Below are 25,412 nucleotides of genomic sequence, written 5' to 3'. Positions count from 1 at the left end.
GAACTTCATGTCTGATGTTTGTGAGGCAGCACAGCTTTAAACACAGAAACGTCTCAAAAACTCCAGGCTTGCCCGTTTAGTTCTTCATATTTATTTGTGCAAATGTTGCAGAGGTCTTGAAAAACAGAGGATCAATTTCAGCATTCATAAATAACATTCAGTTTGCATATTAAGTCAAAACCTGGATAACAATAACACCCATATACCCATTCCCATTCAAACACAAAGTGTCCACACATACAGTAGTAGCACATGAGTCAAACAATGAGTAACTAAAACATTACAGTATTGCTGCATTGAGACTTAGTGCATTAAGACTGTCTGATTACTTATTTACTGATAGACAGCAGTGGGTCAGGAATGCAACGTGAAGAACAGCAGATGTGACGAGGTTTAGAGAGAAACACTCATATTACTTTTCAACTAGACCTTCAACACGGTGATCAGGAGACTCAGAGGCATCATCTCATCCACATTAGCAGGTACTTGTGCACACTAACACCATGTTTCAAACACAATATCTTACAAAATCATGCTGAGGTCCTTTGGGAAAAATAAGAATTCAACAAGACTCAACATGATGGATGAAGAATGATTGTGAGCTATATTCTCCAGGCATGCTCGTGGATTATTTTTATTTTTTTTTTATTTTTTTTTTGCATAAAGATTGGTTCTTGCTTATTGAAGCTTGACCAATGTATCCACAATGAGAAATGGATCCCAGAGTTCATGTCCATATTGAGGACAACAGTGTTCTTGTTCCAATATTGCTGTTGTGATGAAGCTCATTTTGGAACTCACTGTTAAGAATGACCAGTTGTCTTAAAGGCAATTGCCCTGCAGTTCACTTTTGAGACCTTTGTGCTTGTCTTTAGGAAAACACTCTGTATATGAATTACAAAGTTTTCCAGTTATCAATCTGTTAACGGAAGTCCATACTTCACACCTGCTCTCCAGATTGCAGCGTTGATTGTATTCCTCAACAGAACAGGAAGACCATAACACTACCGACAAGACTAAGGTCTTCCTGGAAACATTAGACCTGTTTGTTTGGAGTCCCAACTGAAGCCACCCTACAAATTGATCAATCTTATGATGACAAACTCAAATAATCCAAGAAACGCATCAATATGACAGGACGTAGCAGGTTCATGGAGTTGAATTGCTCAGCGCAGAGAACTGAATTTTGGGTCTCTGTTCTTGGAGTCTTTCCGTCTTGAACTGTGGCTGTGATGGGGTCTTGGAGAGGAGTTGGATGTTTTGTGGGTGTGATGACTGGCTTGTTTTCCCTTGGATCTGTGGTGGGAGTGATGTTTGTGAGGGGTGTTGGTGGACTGGCGTCCTGCAGTGGTCTTGGCCGGCTCCAGGGCAGGAGAAGGGGTGACCTCTGGAAGAGGCTCCAAGAAGGCCGGCGCTGCTTGAGGTTTGGCCTGCGGACAGGAGCTTGTGAGGAGAGGAGATCGAGAAGCCGTTTCCAGCAGACCTTTGGTACCATGCGTGCACTGTGGAGGAAGAAAGGACAGGGTGAGGGAACAATGGATGAAGGGTTATGACAGAAAAAAAAGAAAAAAAGAACCAGGGATATGGGAATGGGTGTGACAAAGACAAAAAAAGGAAGTAGATTCAAGTTAGAAAGTTGAAGTAAAAGTATTCTGATGCAGTTTAAAAGAGAAACGTAAATAGCTGAGCAGTAAGCAACAGTCAATCAGATATCAGCGTCTCTGTTGACTCATGCAGATGGTTCTTCTTTTGTTCTGCTATATAGAACTGTATATGACCACTTAAGTCATATAAATTCTGCCAGGAGAGAACAATGGAAATTAACAACAGCAAAATCATGAGAATCAGAGATAAGGAGTCAAATCAAAACAGACAGACACAAAATACAGATTAAAGGGTAGCTCACTGAAAATTTAAATCTAAAATTATTTACTCACCCTCATGTTGTTCCAAACTTATTTGACACCATCTCCAGTACACTAAAGGAGAAGTTTAGCAGAAGTTCATGCTGCTCTTAAAATAGGCGTTCCAAAAACGACACTAGAATGCAACTAAATAGCTGCAAATGCAACATATGTGGGTAACACTATTTCACAGAGTCTGTTACACATTTATTACAGTAATAACAGTAAATGACATGCAACTAACTCTAAACCAAACCATATTCCTAAACATAACTATATAGTAAGTACGTTCATTGATATTACTCGGTACTTAAATATACAATTACACTGTAACAAGGACACCTTTAAATAAATTGTAACAATTTCAAATCTAGCCATAATTTGACACTTGCAAAAACTTAAGCGTGTGGTTTTCTTGAGATATCATCTTTAGAGTGTGCATCGGTATCTTCTGACGCATGCAATAACAAACACAATGTGAGCCGTGGTGTCCGATCACAGACGTGAATCTTGCGGTAGAAATCATTCTCGCTCAATGAGTCACTTACCCTCACTAAACCACAATGCCGATATAACCAGACCCAAGAACCATTGTGATGTATATTTTAGATTTGAGACACTTACATGTGATATTTACTGACTGGTTTTTCATATGACGTGTAATTAAAAAGGCAAATCCACATTTTGTTGTAATAAATGAATAATGGAATTCTAAAAGTAATAATAATAATAATAATAATAATAATAACTAAAGAGCTTATAAAAAAAACTTGTGAATAGTAAACCGGGATTGTGAGGCTTCAACATGCATTCACTGTATGGGAAAGAACCGCTAGGACATTCTGCTTAACATCTTTTGTCATTCACAGAAGTAATTATACAGGTTTGGAACAACATGAGGGTGAGAAAATGACATAATTTGTCATTTTTTTGGGAATTATCACTAAGATTTTGGTCCACAGCATGATAATACAGCTTGACAACAGACTAAATCAAAGTCCAAGTCCAAAATATATTGCACACATACATTTACGCAAACTAAACATGAAATAGTGGTTAGTGGTCAGAATGGGAGGAGAAAGAGCAGTACTGATTGTGTGCTGATGCTGTAAAACATCAGGCCAGATGCCATGCATCAGCACTATTAGCTCTGCCAGCAGCAGTAAGGCAGCATGCAGGCCAAAAGCATGTGGAGCCAATGTGACGCCACCTACAGGAATCTATGAATGTGCCCAAAACACCCGCCTGAGTCTTACCAACCTCCCTACAATCCCCTACTTCTGCCCACTGAACCATCAGCTGGCACAAGACAGGGCGAAATCCTGGCAATCTTTTTCCTAAACACACATGCACACACACACACACAGAGGACAAGGGTTAATGTGCTAAGACCGGTAAGTGTAACATCACTAATGTGCACTAATGCATCGGAACATGCCAGGAAAACCACACAACTGTCAAGTGTGCCGTAAACAAACAACACGCCCTACATAATTAAATCATGGCAGAAACAACAAATGTACATGCAGGACAGGAATTCTGTGGTTTAGTTTGAAAAAATATTTATTTAACATTAAAAGGCATTTAACATATACAAGCACAAATATGTTCAAAAAGTACAAAAATGTCAGGAAATGATCATTTAAAAAAATCAGGGATTTAAACCCTTGCTGTCATAATACATAAAAATCCCAAAGGGAAATGTCCATGACACATGCAAACTGTTTCACAACATAAACATGCACGCACGCACACACACACACACACACACACACGCAAACACACACAATAAGGCAAGTATGAGTATACCTACACTACTCCCACTACTGCTATTAACAGTGAACAGTGCATCAGTGAAGAGATGCATTAGCACCTTATTCATTTGATCAGTTTTATTCTGAAAATCAAACTGTTACTTTCCAAAGTTAAATAGAAGTCATATTTAGATATTTTACTTTAGATTTCACAGAATACACGATGACATGGACTTTTCTGCCCCAAGTTACAACCAGAGAAATGTTCACAAACAATAGCGCTGTTTGTTTGATTACTTTTGGATGGTGATGAGGTTAACATCCGAGTATAAAACAACACATTACTAGCGGAGAAAAACAAATAACTTTAAGGCACATTCAAGTTGATAAACACCCACTATAAAACTACAAAAACTAAAACAAAAAAACGTTGTTTGTTTGATTGAATAAAATATCCTAAACTATACAAACAACTTAAATAGCCCAAGTTGTTTGTATATGCTCAGATTATAATAAAAACAACTTGAGTTACACAAACCTTAATAAATAAGAAAAAATAAACAAAAAAATTGACAGTTGTTTGTTTATATCTGATGTTTTTTCAAGAGCACGATTGCATGCCATAATCTTGCACATCTGAGAGTATTTGAAGGTCTTTGAACCTTCAAATAAAGGGCTTTAAAAACAAACACCACCATCATATGAAACTACAGCGTCTTTCCTGCTCACTAACTCAGAATTCTACCTAATGTTACAGGAAGACAGAAGTTTCGTTTCCTCTTTCTGTAAATGTGCAACATGAAGCATGTCAGCTACACCCATTCCTTTGTAAACCATCTACACTCCAAGCCACTGATCTAAGAAGGAGCTAAACCACAGAGAATGGGTCTATAAACATTTATTTCCCTTTCAAACTCAAAGTAAACACAAATCTCATCTATCTGACTTTGACCAAGGCAGCACAGCCGTAACGGCTCTACTCAACACCAAACAAATCTGAGACAGCGCACTTGGCGGCAGTCCAGCGAACCGAACGCCGTCTGACATCTAAATAAAGGGTGCGGCCCATGCCAAAACGCATCAAACAACACAGCAAGAAGGGGGGATGCTCGGTTTGGAACAGACACAAGTAGTCAGGCGGTCGAGTGGTTCTGTATGGAGATGGCAGGTTGCTGTAGGGTTACGACCGGGGGAGGAGGAGGAGGAGGAGGCCGAGGTCGGCCTGAGGTGACTGCACGTCCTACCATGTTTATGTCGTTTTTAACAGCTGGAAGTTCGATTTCCACCGGACTGGTCTGGACGGAGTCATCGGAGGGCACAAAACCTCGCCTGTCAATCAAACTGACAAGACGAGAGAGGAAGAATGGGAATCACAATAAAGCCACAGTAATAAATGCAGGCTTCAACTGCACTATTTCAGCCTGCCATGGCAAATACGCTTAACCTACTGATCTGCACTCGTCTCACCTGGGCGGCATGGGTCCACAGAGCACAGAACAGCAGTTTTTGATCATACTGTTGTAGCTGTAAGGATTTCCAACGTCCTCGTTTCCACTTTTCCCTGACCAGGAACCTTTAATCTGTAATATGGAAGAAAAAATAATAAATTATACTTATTTCAAGATTTATGTATTTGAACTGCATATAAAGTTTCCTTCAATTTCTAATTCATTTGGATTGTACAGGTTTAACCACCAGTCAACTTTTCAATCTGGTTGACCACAAATACAGTGGTTTAGGCCAAACGGAGGGAAAAACAAAGAAACTGCCGTTCTGTCAGTTCTGCCCAACTTAACGAACCAAAACGGCGGTAAGAAAGCTGTTGCCATGTGTTCCATTTTTACCATAATACTGTTCTATGAGTAGTCAACGTACGATACAATTTCCAGTGATAAATCTACCCTTATAATAAGCCTTATAATATTTCAAAATTGAAAATCAAACTATGTTGTTTATGTGTCTACGTGGTGCTTTTAATATGCTTTAAGACAAACCATGTGCAAAACCAATTGCGGAGTGTTTTCTCCTTTAAACTGCAGTGAACCAAAGACGGTTTTAAAAACGCGGTTTCAAATAGCTGGTGTTTCTGACATAAACTACCTTGTATCCAATCACGTCAACGTGTGATCGTCAACGAGTGGATATCTGAGCTGGTGTGAGTGAGTGGAGGCGGGGCTAATTAGCATATTCCTAGAACCACGTATGCTAAATGAGGAAAAGGTGTAAAGTTAAATACAAGCTACATTTTAAGGCATGTAATTTATTTTATTTTTTTAAAGGAAATAACTTGGTGACTAAAGATGAGTTTTAAGGGATACAATTATTGACTACGGGGACTTTAACAACCCTCTGTCGACCTTGGGCAGGGATAAAAAAAAATTTGGAAATACAAGCTGTAGTTTTCACAATGCCCAAGAGACTACAATATACTAACTATAAACTAATAGTTTGTTAATGATTTGCAAGTACTTTAAATTTGTATACTCATTATAAAGTGTTACCAAAGACTTTTGCTGACAAAAGAAAGGAATGTGAATATTATGTTCCAGGTAACATGGAGAAAGAGTAAACATCATTCATTTTTCCATTTACTGCCGACACTGTAACAATATGAAGCGGGTAGAAAATAGGCGAGGTTACACTTTAAATTTAGGTCCAAAAATATTTTGAGTGTATTAGAGACAAAAAACAGCTTTATTTCAGAATAAATTAGCCCTGAAATTAAAAAAACATCTTTTAGGCAATGAAAGAAAAACACTCACATCCTCATTGGTAGTAAGATTTGCAGCCACCAGGTATGTATGGAAGCCTGAGAGGCCCAAAATGGACCATACAGAAAAGAAGCAAACCACTAACTCAAGAGCAGTGGATAGACGTCAAGGAAGGCTTCAGAATTTGAACAAATAAAGAAATACAAATTAACACTATACAGGAATATACTGGGTTAATTACAGCTTGATCAACAGCATCTGTGGCTATAACTTTGACCAATCACTCAAGCAGTGCATTGGCACTTATAATGGAAGCCTATGGGGGCAAGTGTAACAAAGTACGGAGCCTGACTTGGGAGGGAAATTACGAGGCCAGAAATTAGGAATCTGTTCAGTCTTTTTAGTTAAACTGTGGCCACAACAGAACTAAAAAAAAGAGAGGACAGATTTGTACAATCTGGTCACAATTTACATAAATAAGGGAATGAATTCGTAAAACATGGCCATGGTTCACCTAAAACAAAGGGAACAAATTAATTAGTCTTGGGAAGGATTTTACTGAAACAAAAGAACAAATGAATACAACATGGCCGCAAATTAAGTTGTGGAAACTAATTCATTTTTAGCCAAGATATCTGTAATTTGTTTAAAAACAGAAATGCGATATTTTAGGCACTGTGAACAATCACTCAAATTCAAACTGCAGAAAAAGTGACCAACGTAAAAAGTTTTTTACTACCAGATACTATCTAGCAAAACACTGTATTTGAACATTTATTCCAGTACAATGTCTTGCCTATAGATTTCCATTGTAAGTGCATTACTATAGATTCGATTTTGAGGGACAAGTTGAAACCATTTTTGGCGTCTCAGATGCTGTTCATAAAGCTTCACTTATATTAACCCAAAACATTCCTTTATTAGAATAAAATAATTTAATTTGAAGATCAACATCTGAAATCAGAAAAAAAAAAAAAAAGAAAGGATATCTGGCAGGACTCGATTGGAGAGCAAAAACCAACCCATTTCCTCCTTGTGACCCTATAAAAGAGAACATTAGTCAATAAAAGCTTATCTCAGATCATAAGCCATTTAAGCCCAATAAGAGATACACATGGCCTCTTACAGGCTCATTTGGCAACCGTGTTTGACTTTACAAATGCAGCATAGTGCAACCAAACTAACTCTTTAAAAAGAGCTGATGTAATCACAACACTACCAGTCAAACGTCTGGACACATTTGGTTACTCTTTATTTTAAGGTGTCCTTGTTAACTATACATTTAAGTACTGAGTAATATTAATTCACAACATATACTACTTACAATAGGGTTATGTTTAGAAGTAGGGTTTGGTTTAGTTGCATATAATTATGCATAATTTACTGTTATTACTATAGTAAGTATATGTAACTTGCATCATTACTCCAGTCTTCAGTTTCACATGATCCTTCAGAAATCATTCTAATATGATTGATGATGATAAGAAATGTATCTTGATCAGCAAATGTTCAAAACAGTCATATTTTTGCTTCATATTTTTGTGGAAACTGATTCATTCATGCATGTGGATGTGTAAAATAAAAGCATTAGAAAGAAATACCTAGTCTAGTTACAAATCTGTTTACACAAGAGAAAATGATCTGCCATCACCGAACGAATGTTTCAATTCACACACGACTCTGTTACATATATTTGCTCAAGCTTAAAGACACAGAAACTGTTGGCAAGTTAAATGATATGACACGTACTTAGAGCCAGGTGTGTGGTTACACAACCGAAGATGAAGGCCGTGAGGAAAGAGAGCGAGACGACAAAGGTGTAGAAAAAGCGGTAGTTTCGTTTTCCCACACAGTTCCCGACCCAAGGGCAGTGATGATCGAATCGCTCTATCAAAGACAAGAGACAGCAGGGCGTCACATAGTTCTTGATTTATTACAGCAGTAATTAAAAAGTCTGCTGGCTTAAGAACAAATAAGAACTTGAGAGATTGAACCAAAATACAAACTGGTTCAAACCGGCTTGCATAAATCCATCACTATTAATAACACTGCTACATCTGAGAAAAATAACATCCCACATGGATTCACAAGCAGAATAGTGTGAAACTGCAAACAGAAAAAATATATTGCCATTTAATACAGAATGTTACTAGATTACATTTTATGAAGACATTATGAGTGGTGTTTGTGAGAACAAAATAGAGTGCAACAGTGACGTAAAAATCTAATTAATTTTCTTCCTATGGGAACTGATTGGATTTTGGAATTGATTTGTGTTTGACAGCTGAATTCCAAGTGAAAAACTACATTACCTATGATTCAAAAAAAAAAAAAAGAAAAAAAGATAATCATAAGCTCTGCAAATTACGTAATAGAGTATGCCTTAGGCAGGGCAAGGCAAGTTTATTTAAATAGCACATTTCAAACACTATGGCAATTCAAAGCGCTTTACATAGAAAGGAATAAAAATAATCAGTAATCACAAAATAAAAGCAAGGAAAATTAAAAGAGTTATTCAATATTCTTTACATAGAAAGGAATTAAAACCTTTATATTCAGTGAGCATATCTGCAATATATTGAGGTCCTAGGCCATTGAATGATTTATATACCAGTAATAATACTTTAAAATCAATCCTAAATGTAACTGGGAGCCAGTGTAAAGACCTGAGGACTGGTGTGATATGTTCATATTTTCTGGTTCTGCTTAGAATCCTGGCGGCAGCGTTCTGTATGAGCTGCAACTGTCTTATGGTCTTTTTGGGAAGGCCAGTGAGGAGTCCATTACAATAATCCACCTTGCTGGTGATGAAAGCATGCACAAGTTTCTCTAAGTCTTGTCTGGAAACAAAGCATCTAATTCTTGCAATATTTTTCAGATGATAGTATGCTGATTTAGTTATTGCTTTGACATGACTACTGAAACTAAGGTCTGACTCTAGTGTCACACCAAGATTCCTGACTTGATTTTTAGTTGTTTGACCCCTGGAGTGAAGGTATGCGTTCACCTGGAGAACTTCATGTTTGTTTCCAAACGCAATGACCCTTCAGTTTTGTCTTTGTTTAACTGAAGAAAGTTTTGGCACATCCAATTGTTCACTTCATCAATGCATTGGCACAGGGGCTGTAATCGTTAGGTGATAGGGCTAAGTAGATCTGTGTGTCGTCTGCCACACAGTCGTGTGTGGTAAGCAATTTGGTTCTTTCTCATTATTTGGCTCAGTGGGAGCATGTACAGGCAGAACAGGATTGGCGCAAGAATTGAGCCTTGAGGGAGTCATGGATGTCCACTCAGACTTATGGTCACATAATAACCTCTCTCTTCTAAGTATGACCTGAACCATTTTAGGACTATCCAAGAAAGCCCGACCCAGTTTTCCAGCCTGTCAAGAAGCAGTTTTAAAGGGACTTTGGAAAAATCCCATAGGTAAGTGAGGAATTTACTTTTCTGCTTCTAAGCAGTTTAACACACTTTTGAAAAAGGAAGTGGGGATTGTGTCAAGGGCGCAGGTTAATGTTTTAAGGTGCTGTACTGTTTCTTCAAAATGTTACCACTAATTTCTTCAAAATTAGACATAGTAACTTTCTGCAGATGTGGTCAGATCTGTCTGACCTCAGTGCCACACGAGGATATGCTGATCGCCTTTCTGATATTATTGATTTTCTCAGAGAAAGAAGCAAACTCACTCCACTTGCTGTCAGAGCATTTCACTGGGAATCTGGCTTGGGGGGTTTGTTAGACTCTCTACAGTAGCAAAAAGAGTGCGTGTGTTTATGTTTCTGTTTATAATATTTGAGAAGAAAGTCTGTCTAGCTTTGCCTAGTTCCACATTGAATGTCTTACCGAGGCTCTCAAACTACTTATGTATTTAAGTAGTCATACATATGCACATTTTGCACTATATACATAATATACATTTTTGCATAGTTTTTAATTGAATTGACAATCACAATGCTTCATGGGATTGTAGTTCTTTCCCTCACTAAAGCAGTTAAGTACACAATATTGTACCTTTGTCTTTTCGTCTGATTTAAAAAAAAATTGGTTAGTTTGGTTCAGTGCTGAACAATTTAACAAAGAATTCCTATTGCAAACATGAATGGGGCAAAATAAATATAATTACTTGCTAAAGAAAAATTTTAATTGCGCTAAAAATTGTGATTGCGAAAAAAAAAAAATCTGGTGTGAACAATTGCTATGGTGTTCTAGGTGATATCTGGGAGACCTGCTTTCTAGAGCAGTACAGAGTGGCGCTAGCATTGCTAATGTCATGGGATTGATGTAGCTTTAAATAGAAGCATATGACAAATGCATAAAGGTAAATGTAAACTTCTAACATGAAGTAAAAGCAATAGTAAAATGACTAGATTAGCAAACGTCATTAATAATTAAAAAAACAGCCCCAGATTTGTTGGCCCACGCCAAACAACAAAGCTGGATCTCACTGTTCTCTGCTGTACATCTCCTCCTCAACACTCACCCACACAGTTGTCACACAGGCTGCAGTGGGAGGTGCGCGGTGGGCGGAAGATCTTGCAGGTGAAGCAGTACTTGAGTTTAACCACCTGCTGATTGATGATGACCTCCTTAGTGCGTGGAGGGGGGCGGTAGGATGAAGATGAGCCTGTTGGGTTGTCTGAGAGAGAGAGAAACATGTGGCAGGAAGGAATTTCAATAACAAAAGTTAAGGAAAACAACAAAACTATGCAGTTAGGATCATTCAGATTTTTAAAAGCTCTTATTGAACAGTTTCTAATAAGTGTCTCTAAACAGCTAAGACTTCCTGTTTATTGGAACAACTAGATGAACAGCGTTTGTCGTTGTATTCCACTCTGTAAGCCACATTAAGTAAAAGCAATGAATGCACACGGTCCTAATTCTGTTTCATACTAACCAAACTAATTTGGTCTCTTATTTTATTTACTGGATAATATTTTCCATCCAATTCATCTAACCAGAGGCACACAATCATGCTTACACTCAAATTGAATCCAACATGTAAATGAAACAATGGCAAATTTAACATTTAGATGAATGTGATCACCTCAATAAACTGTAAATTACACTAACAAATGATACGGAACTTGTTTTTGCGTTCCACTGTACTGCATTTTAATTGTTTTTCCTATGTAAATATGCGCTTGACGGAAGTCTTTGACCAATCTTTTACATTATTTTACATTTTTTTTATTTAAAAACCTGAGAAGCAGGGAAAAACACAAACACACACACATACAAACACATGTCTAGAGATAGATGAGTTTTTAAAAAGTTGAACTCCTAACTTGAGTGCAGTGCATTAGGAACAGCTGCAATGATGTGAGATGTGAGAACAAGAGTTAAAGATGTCAGTCTAGTGAGCGTTAACATGGAAAACAACAGAAAAGCAGTGCAGTGTAATGTTAGCTTTTTTAGCTTAAAAACATTACGCATGAAAGTAAAAAAATTTAATAAAAAAGCCAAAAGTCTAGAGATGAGTTTTTTTTTTAAACTAATTTTAACTTAAGCATAACATTGTTAGAATGGCTTTTCATACGCTAGAAGCTGCAAAAGACACAAGGGCAACAGTGTAACGCATTTACATAGAAAAACCATGGAAAAGCCTCAAATCCGTAATTTTCTGATTCCAATTCAGTCAATCACATCATAAACTATACCATATACAGTATTTGATCCTCAAACTTGACTTAATTTCTGCCACTTGGATGTCAATTCGGACTTAAATTCAGCACAGCATTACTGTTGAAAATTAAATTACATTTTGCAAATGGTAAATTTACAGGTCAGAAATAAATGGTTCAAAGATGTAAAAAACATTTTTTATTACTCCAGCAAACAAACTAAGCCTTTTTTTCCAGTTAAGGTCAGAAGGGAGAAGAAACACAGGTTATAAATGTGACTTGGGGAAAAAAAACTAAACGCTGTTACAAGTCAGAAAGTGATCCATCATGCAATGTTCCATTTCTCAGTTCCTCACAAACAGTTCAACCTGAACAGCTCGAATAGAGCAGAAATTTTATTTTATTAGTAAAACTAAAATCTAGAGACTCTTTCAGTTCTCTTATTGGCAGGACAATAATAGATGAATCTGCATGGGTGAATAAGGTCACATTTCATTGCAACAATCAGACAAGAGTTTGCTACTACTGAGCGGGTGAAGATATTTCAAGGCCTGCGGGAGTGTGTGTTCCAGATGACAATCATCCTGTCATGTGACAGTCATCATGTCAGTGTCACCTCTGTAATTAGGGCAGAATGTCCTCTAATCTTCTCAAAGAAGGGTTTTATAGATTTGATTTTCCAAATGTTTTAAGGCACATCACATTTGCAAAACTTCTACAAAATTTTGTGGGCAAAGAGGGGGCAAGAACGAAACTAGTAAATAAATTATTTTATGTACAATTTAATAATATATAGTTTTTTATATATAAATGGGGTGTTTGTTAACTGAAGGCATGCCGTCAGAGTTCCTTGTGTTGGCAGCTCCATAAAATAGCTATCCTGAAAGTGTTGTAGTTTTGCTGTACCCTACTATGCTAAAAATATGACAAGTAAAATACACAAATAACATTGTTATCTTAAGCTTCTGTTTCTGAACAAATAAAGCAGTAATTGAGGTCATAAATACATGAGTCTGATGTTTTGTTTTAATTGTCAGAAGCTATCGTAAACAACAAATAAAAAAATAAAAAAATTAATTTAAAACATGATTACCTAATTATTAAGGCTATAATTTAATGAATAAATAATAAAAGTAACTGTCTATACATTTATGTAATGTTGTCCGCAAAAATTTGCCAAACAACCAACGGTAAATGCGATCACAGACACGGGTCAGATAACTAACAATAACTCAATTTCTGTTCACGGTTTTCATTTACTTATTTTATTTTGTTCATAAGAATGTTTTCAAATCAATAGTTTTATCCCAGTTTTAGAGTTGAAATTTTAGAATAACATTATGACCGTCAATATAATAATATATTGATTTAATAATATATAATTTAATAATAAATATAATAGTATTTGTTTAAAAAAAACATTTTAAAAAGTTTCGATCATACATTTCCAAGAAAAATGAAGAACATCATATTCACCACGGGAAAACTAGGGGGCAAAAAATGCATTATTCTCACCAAAACTACTGATTTTTTACACAAAATCCATCCTAATTTATTTCCTCAAAAAGACTTAATGGGGAACAATGCAGTTTTTTAACACTTAATTTACCTTATCTGAACAGCTTCGGAGTCATTGGAATGGTTTTATGACTTTTTTTTCGGGTTGAATGGTGGCCGTCTCGCTTCCCCCTAGCGCCTGTGAGCGGAAAAACCACCCTTGCAACTTTGGGCCGGCGGGAAGTATCGCGTGATATCAGGTCTCACGATGTAACGAATTGCTTTACGCCACTGCACACATACATTTATATGCTATTCTTCTGTGTATCATACATACCTCAGTGCACATGGCTCCGTGCATTCGCCGGCTTCTTTGAAAACAAATGCACATGAACAGAGGGAGAAGATGGGAGGGGGGCGAGTCACCAACGAGTTTTAGACAGTGTCGTCAAATATCTATTCTGAAGCTGTAGGGGGAGCTCTATAGAGAAACCCGCGAGCAAAAAGCGAGAAAACAGCGAAGAAATTGCCAAAACTGCATAGTGCTGCTTTAAAGCTACACTGTGTAATATTTTAAGTAGATTTTTAGCAAAAAACACTTTGTTCTTTCAAAATTATACATTCTCATTAATGTGTAATCACTTCAACCAACTAATTAAAGGTGCTCTAAGCGATGCCACGTGTTTTTTAGGCCAAAACATTTTTTGTCACATACAGCAAACATCTCCTCACTATCCGCTAGCTGCCTGTCCCCTGAACACACTGTAAAAAAACGCGGTCTCTCTAGACACCACAGGCTCCACAAACGGCAACAAAAACAAACTGGGCTCACCCGCACCACGAAACACAACAAACAGTGCTCCAGCCAATCACTGGCAAGAAGTATTTGAGGGGTGTGGTTTTGGGGGGTTAGTGCACGTACACATGAAGTGGGTGTGGAGGAGAGAGAAGCATGAAGAGGGAAGTTTGAATTATGGCCGACACACGACCAAATAGACGACGTTCCGATGAACAAATTGCAAAGAAGAGGGACAAGGATAAGGGACGCGCAAAGTACCGAATTTACATCAGAAAAGCCTTTGAAAGGTGCGAGAACTCCGCCGGCAGAAGGGCTTCCAATCCGACATTCAGTTGCTCTGTTTTTGCAGAACAGGTAAATCCATTTTTATTTCTGAACTGACGTTCATGTTCGCCAAACCAGCACAAGGATGTAATTAGCTAGAACTATGCAGTCAGCGTTAACTTTGGTGAATACAACATATATATGTTTCTAGCAGCTAGCGATCAATCTCTATTGTTAATGATCAAGCAAATTCAAGACAATTTGTGTGAATGATTGTTTTCACCCACTGTTTGTTATGAATTTGAATGTTCATTTATAGGCTGTTGACAATTTTGACTAAATTTGTTTACGACGCTGCCGTTGTTTATGCTCACTGGGAAACGCGAAGCTAACGTTATCTTGCTATTATTGCGTCTTTGTATGGGAGCTATAGTTATAACCTCAGATGGCGAAACGATATTAAGATAATATTTCTTTTTTTCTGCATTCTGTTCTGCAATATATAAAGGCATTTATCTAACTTGGCGACATTACACATTGAAAGAAGTATCAGTAAAACTTAACTTTGTTTTTAGTGACTACTTTGACTTTCCTTTATGCCGGAAGGGAGGGGAGGAGGGAGGAGACGGGATGATGAGGAGGGAGGGTCTAGCTAGCCTCCGTTTTGTTTGACAACAATTCGAATGTCAACAAAAAGTTATGACTCCCGGCATCGCTAAGAGCACCTTTAAGTATTCTCGTAAGTGTATAATCTGCCATTTAGAATACATACGAGCGAGTCGCTCGAATGGCGGAAGCCATGTTGTGCATCCATCTTGAAAATACATTAGACAAAGAGGGACATACCTGGAAATTCAAGCTTCGCCTTTTGCGTTTTTACACTCACTGGCACCGTGACGAATGCGAGGGGGAGATTACTCATGACTGCCGGCAGATTTGAAATAATACGGCCACCGTAGGACAGGGTTTCTGCAGGGTTTGGTCAGTCAAATTTAAGACTTTTTAAGACCTTTTTATGACCATTATGATTGAAATTTATGACCTACACGAATTACGAAAAATCATTAAAATTCCTTTCAAAAGTTTTTTTTTTAATTGACTTTCATTGAAAGTAACAAGATGTATTATTTAAATGCCTAAAGACAGCTCCAACGCCTTCTTACCCAGTGTGCAATATGCTTGATACTGATTATTTGCAACAGGCTTGAGCCAACTACTAAACACACCATCTTTGAGCCATGGCTCGTTAAATGTACACTTTCCCATTGTGATAGACCGGGAGATTTCAGTTAGGGCTGGGCAATATGGCCAAAAACAATTATCACGATAATTGTTTTATATTAGTCAATATCGATAATTATCACGATAAATGTCAAATCTTTATTTCTTTCAAGTTTAAAGGCAGACTGTTGCTTCTAAGTGAAAGTTGTAGAAACCAGAGCTTTAATTGTGGTTTTAAACTAACTTTACTCTTTATTGTCAGAAAATATAATGACAAACACTTGCTAAAACAGGTGAACATTTCACAAATCTGAGGTAGGACATTCAAACATTTGTCATTTGTCCTTAACAAAATAAATATCTTTATTGGGAAAATAATTACTTAGTTTCTGCACGTGCTAATAGGGGCCAAGTCTTGAAACAGGTTTGTGTTGCCTAACTTTGATGGCACATATCTTCAGGAAATGTATGAAAAACAGTAGCCTAAATACATTATTAAATACTGTAAATATTCCATTAGTCCTTTAATACATTATCAGCACTAATAATATAATAAAATTCAATATGTATATCCCACATGGTGCAGTTAATATTACTAGGCTAACGTTACAGTAAATCCATGATAAATGATGGGAGATTGTAGACGGAAAAGCCTTCAGACTGTATCGTTGTGCAGAGTTTCTCCTGTTGGTCAGCGCTGTTCAATCTGCCTTTAAACTGGTTTAAATCACTGAGACAGTGTGTTCTTCGCTGAATTCAAGCACTTCTCACTGGATCTTGGGACCGAGACCGATCAGAGTAAACGCATCAGTTCTATTGAGCTCGCGCTGTGCTGCCGTTTGGACTTGGAGCCGAGCGGGTAAATGGTTCGTGTGGCGCGCGTTTCAAATGAGCGTTCCGCTTTTGGCGCATTTAACCTGTGCATTTAACATTATGCCGCCAGCGCATTTTCAGGGGGAAAAAGCAATGGTAGAACCAACGAATGAACGAGCATATCAATTTAAGACGTGGCTAAATGAAATTTATGACCTTGTATGGAAAATCCGGACGTTTTTATGACTTTTTATGGCCTAAAATTCTGATCATTAAATTTAAGACGTTTTATGACTTTTTATGACTCCGCGGAAACCCTGGTAGGAGTTAAAACGCCCTTGGAGTGGGAGGGGCTAGAAAGTAATATTCAGTTGGTAGTCATATACAATTTCACCGCTAGATGGGAGAAAATCCTACACAGTGTTGCTTTAAAATTGTTGTACAGGTTATCTGTGTGTTTCAGTCCCAACAACCTTTTCTATCGCTAATCGAGGCTAATGCTGAAAGTCGAGTCTGTCCCGTCGTATTTCTGGTATAAGTTTTAATTCGCTTTAGGGCTGAGAGTGTCTGCTCGACAGAAGCAGTGGACACAGGGACAGTCACCAACATGACGTAAAACATGACGATGTGTACAGCTGACCCATGCTCTCACACAGATTTTTGAAGGAAATCAATGAGCTCAGCGGGACTTTTGCCTTCAAAATCAGTCATGGCATACATTACAGTCAGTCAGTTAGTTCTGTTATTACCCGGACTGATCGAATAGAGTTCCGTGACTCTGCGTTAAGCTGGATGGCTGAATAAGGGATTTTTTCCGGTGTGTTTGAACCTGGGGGCGAGGAGGGAAAGAAACATTAATTTGTGGGTTGAAAAACTATTAAATCTACAGGAATATATTTTAGTTTATGCAGTTCGCTACAGATGCAGTTAGCTAGCTCAGCCTCTGACTACCAGTAATAGTACGCGCTCTGACCATCCAATCAAAGGATGTGAAAATGCCGACGTTATTGTACGCCTGCTAGATGGCCCCAATGCAGTCAAATCGAAATCTGATTGGCTGTTTAAATCTGACTGATTATCTGATTGGTTAAAGCAACAGTTTCACTGCCATTAAAGGGTTAGTTCACCCAAAAATGAAAATTCTGTCAGTAATTACTCACCCTCATGTTGTTCCAACCGCGTAAGACCTTCGTTCATCTTCGGAACACAAATTAAGATATTTTTGATGAAATCTGAGTGCTGATCACTCCTCCATAGGCTGCTAGGTGGCCCAAACTTGCTGGCCCAGAAAAGTTATTAAAGAGATCGTTAATATAGTCCAAGTGACTACAGTGCTTCAATCTTAAGTATATCAAGCGACGAGAATACTTTTTGTGTGCAAAAACAAACAAAAATAACGACTTTATTCCACTATTCATTGCCTTCTCTCTGGACCTCTAGTTGGTTCGCGTAGTGTTTTTGCGCAGCGCGTCTGTGTTACACGTCACCACGTAGGCTCACTATTGGCCGACGCTGGTCATGTGTGTGTTGCGTGATGACGTATAACACAGACGCGCAGCGCAAAAACACTACGAGGCCCAGAGAGAAGGAAATTAATAGTGGAATAAAGTCGTTATTTTTGTTTGTTTTTGCACACAAAAAGTATTCTCGTCGCTTGATATACTTAAGATTGAACCACTGTAGTCACTTGGACTATATTAACGATCTCTTTAATAACTTTTCTGGGCCAGCAAGTTTGGGCCAGCTAGGAGCCTATGGAGGAGTGATCAGCTCTCAGATTTCATCAAAAATATCTTAATTTGTGTTCCGAAGATGAACGAAGGTCTTATGCGGTTGGAACAACATGAGGGTGAGTAATTACTGACAGAATTTTCATTTTTGGGTGAACTAACCCTTTAATTTTAAGCTACAGGCACCTGCACTATTGATTCTGAAGGCCTCAAGGCAGATTTATTTGGCCATGGCAACACATGATGGCTGAAATATGATTGGATAAAAGCTCTAACATAAACATACACTAAAAGCTATGAAATTAAGAGAATGGACTATTGGGAATAATTTAATACTCATTCATGGAAAAAATATATTAAAGTGCAAGTCAGTGATTCTGATAGTGTTTAGACCAGCAGAGAAGGCCTTGCTGCCCCTGACAGCCCACCACTGATATATGAATGTGGAGGACCTAATACATTGGTCAAAATATAGCAGCAACTGAGCACAATGCACTGGGCACTCTATCCCATAATGCAATGCCCTAGACTTGCCCTCACATTTCCACAATGATGAATGAACCAGAAACAACATCAGACATCTCTTTCTTAACTCATTATATAATCAATTGCCAAAAGATATTTTAGACAAACTTGGATAATAATGCAAAATAATTTAATAGATAATTTTGATTCTACCGTGTAATTCAACACTCGCTGAATTACACGGTGAATTAGTTGCAGACTTTTTTTTCCTTTTTTTTATTTTAATTTTTTACAAATTAATGTATTATAATAGGCTACATTTAAAATAAATTTACATTTTTAAACAAAATAAACAAAATATTCTCAAATTTATTTTACACATTTATAACAGCACAGTACAATATAAATTGGGTCTTTAGAAAGGAAAATCTATAGGTGCCTTATGCATTTTAGAATGGGTGTCCCTCGCGTATCTAACAGTAGTTCCGCATTAATTAATTTGCATGCGAGTTTTATTTATTTTTATACCGTGTATTCTCCGTGTATATTCATGCACCGAACCGTGACGCCCGTACCATTTCGGTTCAATACGAATACATACCGTTCCACCTCTAAGTTATGCCTATACTTACCAAGACACCTGACCAACTCTCCACTGGTTCTCTTCACACCAGATATTTATGTTTCTTCGATAGGAATTATTTAAATTTCTGTTTGGCTCCTCATCTGTCTCACGCCTGGGAGGCTCAAAATTGTATGGCTGTGGGCCATCGTAGGTTTGAGGGGGATTTTGGATCTCCTCAGACTCAAAACTCTCTCCATACTTGAATAGAACTTTTTTGGCACGTCTCCCTCTTCTGACGTCACAGCTCAGCTGTGTTTAAAAATATGATCTTGACAGAAATGGCTATAAAGCTTACTGTAGGGCAATTACAGTAATAATTTTAATGATAATTACATTTTCACTCAGACATCTAAACCTTATTTAATATATCAAAAAAAAAAATTTAACCTGACATACACACTTTAAGTTTCACAAACTAGATTAAACTAAATCTAGTATGCCATACAGCCTATACTCTATCCTTTCTTAACATAACCATGGACCCGTGGAGATGTGTGCTCCCTCACCGATCTGTTTCTCAATGTCTGCGGCCTCCTCTGGTGTTGCCCGAGGCAGAATCCCCGGATCCGTGAAGCTGGTCTGGAAGAGTGAGATGACCACAAACACAAAAAGGACCCCTCCGATGGCCGGGATGCAGCTGGTGAGGTGCTTCACCAGGAACGGGCAGCTGTAACCACAGAACGGCTCAATTAGGAAAACATTGATTGCGGAACAATGAAGCTTTAAAATATAGTGCTCCATTAAATGGTTCCATTCCCTGCAGCTCTGCGGATCCCAAATCCAATGTCTAATGCTAAACCAATGCACTATAAAGAGAACGAGAGACAGCGGTGGTTGTGTAAGAGGACCCAAACAAGAACTGATGTCTAAAGTGTTGCAGTACATTGAAAATAAAGAACATAAACCTAATGAAACATGAATTTTTTATCTACAGAAACAAAATGAATCTCCACATAATGTGCTGTATCCACAAGGAATTGCTTGAAAATGAGGGGTATGATTAATACTAAAATTAAATGAGCCACTTTTAAGTAACCATACATCATTAATTAAGTCCCTAAAAGTGGCCTCAGTATAAATATTGTCTCGAGAGAGAGACCGTACATTTCACATGCAGATTTATAGAACATTTTCTATTATTGTTTAAATCAGAATAGGGAGGCAAGTTTGTAGCAATCGTCTTGCTCACAAATGAAGCTATTGAACATTTCCAATATTATTGCCCAAGAAAAGAGACACGTGTTTAACCAGTTGAGATTTTCCATATGCAGACTTTGCAAAGTATTATCAGGACTAATATCAAGTCTACTGAAATGGCACTATTTGGGTCTCTGAACTGCAACAGAAGAATTCACAGGTTAAATAAACTTAGGCTATTTTAATAACAGACATTGTCACAATTGAGATATACATGTAGTTAGACAATATATCTGTAACCATTTATATCACAAAACAAGCTTGTATTATTCAGAATTATTACATGGCTTGGTTGAATTCTAATGTAGAATGCGGTCTGTTATTTCTTGATAACAGACCGCTGCTAAGTATAACACCATTGCCATGAAAAACTATTCTAACCGTGGAGACGGAACGGACTATTTTCTTTAGTGGAAGCAATACAATCATTTTTAAATCAAACTCCTATTTAAAATCAATATTTTGTGTAAAATTATTGATTTATTTGGTAGGAAGCCATGTAATAAGCGGGATAATGTAGAGTGAGGCGGTTGCTATAGCGAATACAATCCCTTCAGGATGATTCAAGACCCAACCGCCTCGCTCTACATTATCCCTTACTTATTGTTATTAACAGTTCTTAAAATATGCATAGAGGCCATTATTTTGTATTGCTGTAGTTTAATGATCTAGTGATTATTATGAATAAAACTCATTTATAAACAGAGAATTTAAAACAATATGTATAGATTAAAAACAACAACAAAACATTGGATGATTTCCAATGCAGGCTCAGGGTACATTGTCACATAGGCTAGTTTGTATAAATAATAATGACATTAAATAAAAATCGTTCCTGATAATAATTTTAAAAACATGCAATGCCAATTATATTTTTTTTGTTGTAGTCTAATAATCATTCCGTTTATAATAAATGAGGTACTGCATAGAGTTAACCAGGCACTTAAAATTAAAATATATTGATTAAAAAAACAATATCAGATTCAGTCCAATGCTGATTCTATAGAAGGGTACATTGTCACATAAATGGGGCAAGTTGTCACATTGAAAACCTAGCTACTGTTTATTAACACTAAAAACTTTTTTTTTTTTTTTTTTATGAAATGCTGATAAAACGCGACAACTCGGCCCAATCTGACATTTATGAAAAATACTTCTGTCTTATGAACAGTACAATCTTGCAACAACAACAAAAAAATTATATATAATAATAATAATAATAATTCCTTCATTATAATAACTAGGGAAAATTATTTTAAAATGTAATAAATAAAAGGCAATTCATTATTCAGTGTAACATGATCCTTCAGAAACCATTCTAATATGCTGATCAAAAACATTTCTTCTCACTTCTTATTGAACTTACTATTAATGCTGCTTAATATTTTTTATATAAATCATTATTATTTTTTTATGTTACCACTGACTTGCATTTTTTAAAAATCAAAGTAAAAAAAAAATCAAAATCTTGTGTGTTCCACAGAACGACATGAAATTCTCATTTTTTAAGAGTGATCTATCATTTGAATGTGTCAGCGTAGCTTTATTTCACAAAAACATTCTAATTTGTGACCCTGGATCACACAACCAGTCACATGTTGCACGGGTATATTTGTGGCAATAGCCAACAATACATATGGCTCAAAATTATAAATTTTTCTTTTATGCCATGAAAATATTTAGTACATTTCCTACCGTAAATACATAACATATTTATTTTTGTGAGTGAATGCAGCACAACCGCGAACATAAATGGACAACTTTAAAGGCGATTTTCTCAATGTTTAGATTTTTTGGCACCCTCAGATTCCAGATGTTCAAATAATTGTATCTCGGCCAAATTTTGTCTTATCCTAACAAACCATACATCAATGGAAAGATTATTTATTCATCTTACAGATAACAGATGATGTACAAATCTCAATTTCAAAAAAATTACCAATGTGACTGGTTTTATGGTCCAGGGTCACATTTAAGACTGCTTTGAAGTAGGTGTTTGAGACCAACATACAAAACCACTCGTAGAGTAAACAGACAGGTTTCAGACAAAAACATATGATGGAATCGGACTTTTCTCTCCAAACCCTGACCGCGTTGAGATGCACCTGTGACATCTTCACCCCGATCTCCTCTAGGCCTTTGCTGTGTTCCTCATACTTTCATACAGCACAGCACTATACTTGCTTAACTTAGATGTTCTATCAACAAGCTAGCTCAGTGACCATGCGGTCTAGCAGCCAAAGGCATACTCACTCGAAGACGAAGAAGAGTCCGCTGGTGAGCAGGATGAGTCCCAGTGTGAGCGGCAACACGCCGCTCTGACGCGCCACGATGATGCGACCGTTACAGTAGAAGCGGTTCTTCCCGGGAAACACCTCCCATTTTCTCCGGGCTCTTTTGGGCTTGTGCTCGGGTAGAGGTCGCGGTGGAGGCGTCGGGGTCGGTGTCGCGAGTGCCTGAGGATCTATTTGCTGATATTCGCGGTTTTTCATCATTTACGGCGGTGAAATCGCGCCCACTGTCCATCAAACATCAGCTGCTGCGCGATACGAGCGGATAGATGTCACTTAATAGTGTCATTACACAAACACGGCACGCACACACGCCGACCGCGACCCGCTTTATTGGCAAACAGATCGCGAAACGCGCGACGGATTTACCAGCATGTGACGTAACGCGATATGCAGCGGCGACGTCACAAACGCGTCCTCGCTACATGGTTCGATTAAAAACCTGTTAAAAACCAGCGGATTCAGTAGTTTGTTTGTAACGCAAACGCACGCTTCACCATCCGCTCCGGTTCCGCTTTCATTCTCTTGTGAATGAGGGTCGCTATTTACATTTAGAGCATAATAATATTTGATCTGCTGCACAGATTTATCCCGCCGCACAGATGATGTGGATGGCACGCAGGATGTGACGCTACAGTCCTCGGATGCTCTTCACACAGCAGGCTGCGTAATAGATGCTCATGGCATAATCTTTTGAAAGCTCTTTGAGTATTACACGTTGGTGTTTATGTTTTGAAAGCTCTTCGTGTATTACACATTGATGGTGTTTATATTTTGAAAGTTCTTAGTGTATTACACATTGATGGTGTTCAGCGTGTAATTCTGGAAGAACACGTTTGTTGTGGCGCTGAAAGCAGTGATAATCCAGATCCAACTTCAGTGACATTCAATATCTATCTATCTATCTATCTATCTATCTATCTATCTATCTATCTATCTATCTATCTATCTATCTATCTATCTATCTATCTATCTATCTTTTCTTTAATAATGTTGACTTGTATCGTGTAAAATAAATTTTGTTTGAATAGTTCTCAGTTCAACTTCTTGAGTTATGAGAATACAATATGTTTGTTATCAGTAATGAAAATAGAGAATATCACAAGTAATAGAACAAAGAAAATTGCAGAAATGTCTGCAACCTCTTTTAATTCTTCATTTGAACCCTTTGGAGAAAATGATGTACATCATGAAGTATAAGCATGAAGAATACAATGAAAAAGGAATTTGCAGTAGGCTACAAACTAATACATGGTCAGTTGCTACATGATTATGCATCTACAGACGGACGGCATGACATTTCCATGGCACTTTTCTAGGAAAGAAACATTAAACTGATGAAATAATAATCAAATCAAATATTAAATGCAAGTGCTATTTGTATTGAACAGATACATTAATAAAGTTTTTTTTTTGTTTGTTTTTTTATACATAGGGTGAATTAAGGGTGATCGGGACATAAGGTCGAATGGGACAGTATAACTATAGAGTTTATTTTCTCACATAATGAGTAAAAATAAATATTTTTTTTTTTGCTGAGCCCTAGCTGTGAGACCGCAAAATCGGATACCCTTATTGGTGTGACATCCTGTAGGTGGGCGGGGCAGGCAGGCATCACACAGGAAGTTGACCCTAAAATACATGAACTGAGGAAAATGACATTAGCTTTTGCTGATTTCATAATAAGGTCCTAAAATTGTCGTAGCTACTATATTGTACAAACTTTTGATGGAAACACGAATAGGATGCACTACTGATACCAAATCAGTAAAAAAAAATGTTTGGCTAATATCATGTTTCTGTTTTCAGAATAGGTTGTTTTTATTTTGTCCCATCCACCCAAACACAATTTGGGTGGATGGGACAGCATGATTTTAGGGTGATATATATATATATATAAAAATAATTATTTTATTTTATTATTAATTTTAAATGTTTTCAATGACTTTTGGCCTTCATTTACCTCAATTACATGTGTTGTACAGTGGGTGGATTTATAAACTTTTAGAAATAAAGTTAAACAGAAATAAACATGACTAAACAATGAACAGGAAAAACAAAATTGCAGATGCAATTATATCAAAGTATTAACTAACTTGTGCAATATAGATATGCTTACACTACCCTAAATTAATGAAAAGATGTGCTGTCCCAATCACCCAAATATTATTTTAAAAAATGGGTTTTGGCTCAGTTTACATAAAAGTGTAGGCTATGTAACATCCTTTCATTATAATATAAACTTTTTTTCCCTGCTCAAATGTAGGCTATAGGTAACATCCTCAGTATTACAGAAATGTAGGCTATCATGTGTTGGGCAGATGTTTTTAATTTATGGCAAGAAATCTTGCACAAGTCGGAAATTCAAAAACTGTCCCAATCACCCTTAATTCACCCCACTTCGGATTGAGCGAAAATGTTTGCCAATAATGATGAGACAGAACATTACTCTCTCTCTAGACTAGAGGGCGCTTGACGATCGGTCAATGGTTAGACAGATGAGTATACATGGCATTCAAA

General features: G+C 37.2%; 1 protein-coding gene and 1 long non-coding RNA gene across 4 annotated transcripts; both read right to left on the bottom strand.

Moving 5' to 3' along the window:
* Positions 1–68: 68 nt before the first annotated feature.
* zdhhc18b (zDHHC palmitoyltransferase 18b) lies at positions 69–23,820 on the bottom strand. 3 transcript variants are annotated; one of them, XM_082186741.1, is made up of 10 exons: positions 22,855–23,819; positions 19,911–20,071; positions 10,850–11,005; positions 8,119–8,256; positions 7,359–7,410; positions 6,421–6,523; positions 5,126–5,238; positions 4,903–4,999; positions 3,165–3,241; positions 1,368–1,502 (listed from the first exon to the last, which is right to left on the bottom strand). In XM_082186741.1, the coding sequence occupies exons 1-9, from the start codon at positions 23,094–23,096 to the stop codon at positions 3,200–3,202; spliced, it is 1,104 nt and encodes a 367-aa protein (XP_082042867.1). In that variant the 5' UTR covers positions 23,097–23,819; the 3' UTR covers positions 1,368–1,502; positions 3,165–3,199. The 3 variants fall into 3 exon arrangements, with proteins under 3 accessions (XP_082042866.1, XP_082042867.1, XP_082042868.1); XM_082186742.1 differs by having other exon boundaries at positions 1,372–1,502; positions 3,161–3,241; positions 22,855–23,820; XM_082186740.1 differs by lacking the exon at positions 3,165–3,241 and having other exon boundaries at positions 69–1,502; positions 22,855–23,818.
* LOC309511618 lies at positions 13,395–17,029 on the bottom strand. The gene is made up of 2 exons (XR_014210729.1): positions 16,919–17,029; positions 13,395–15,519 (listed from the first exon to the last, which is right to left on the bottom strand). It is a non-coding gene; the product is annotated as an uncharacterized lncRNA (long non-coding RNA).
* Positions 23,821–25,412: the final 1,592 nt, after the last annotated feature.

Source organism: Leuciscus leuciscus (assembly GCF_965113295.1).
Source record: "Leuciscus leuciscus genome assembly, chromosome: 12".
In the NCBI taxonomy this organism is placed as follows: Eukaryota; Metazoa; Chordata; class Actinopteri; order Cypriniformes; family Leuciscidae; genus Leuciscus; species Leuciscus leuciscus.
Note: the sequence above shows the minus strand (reverse complement) of the source record. Positions and strands in the feature narration are given on the sequence as shown.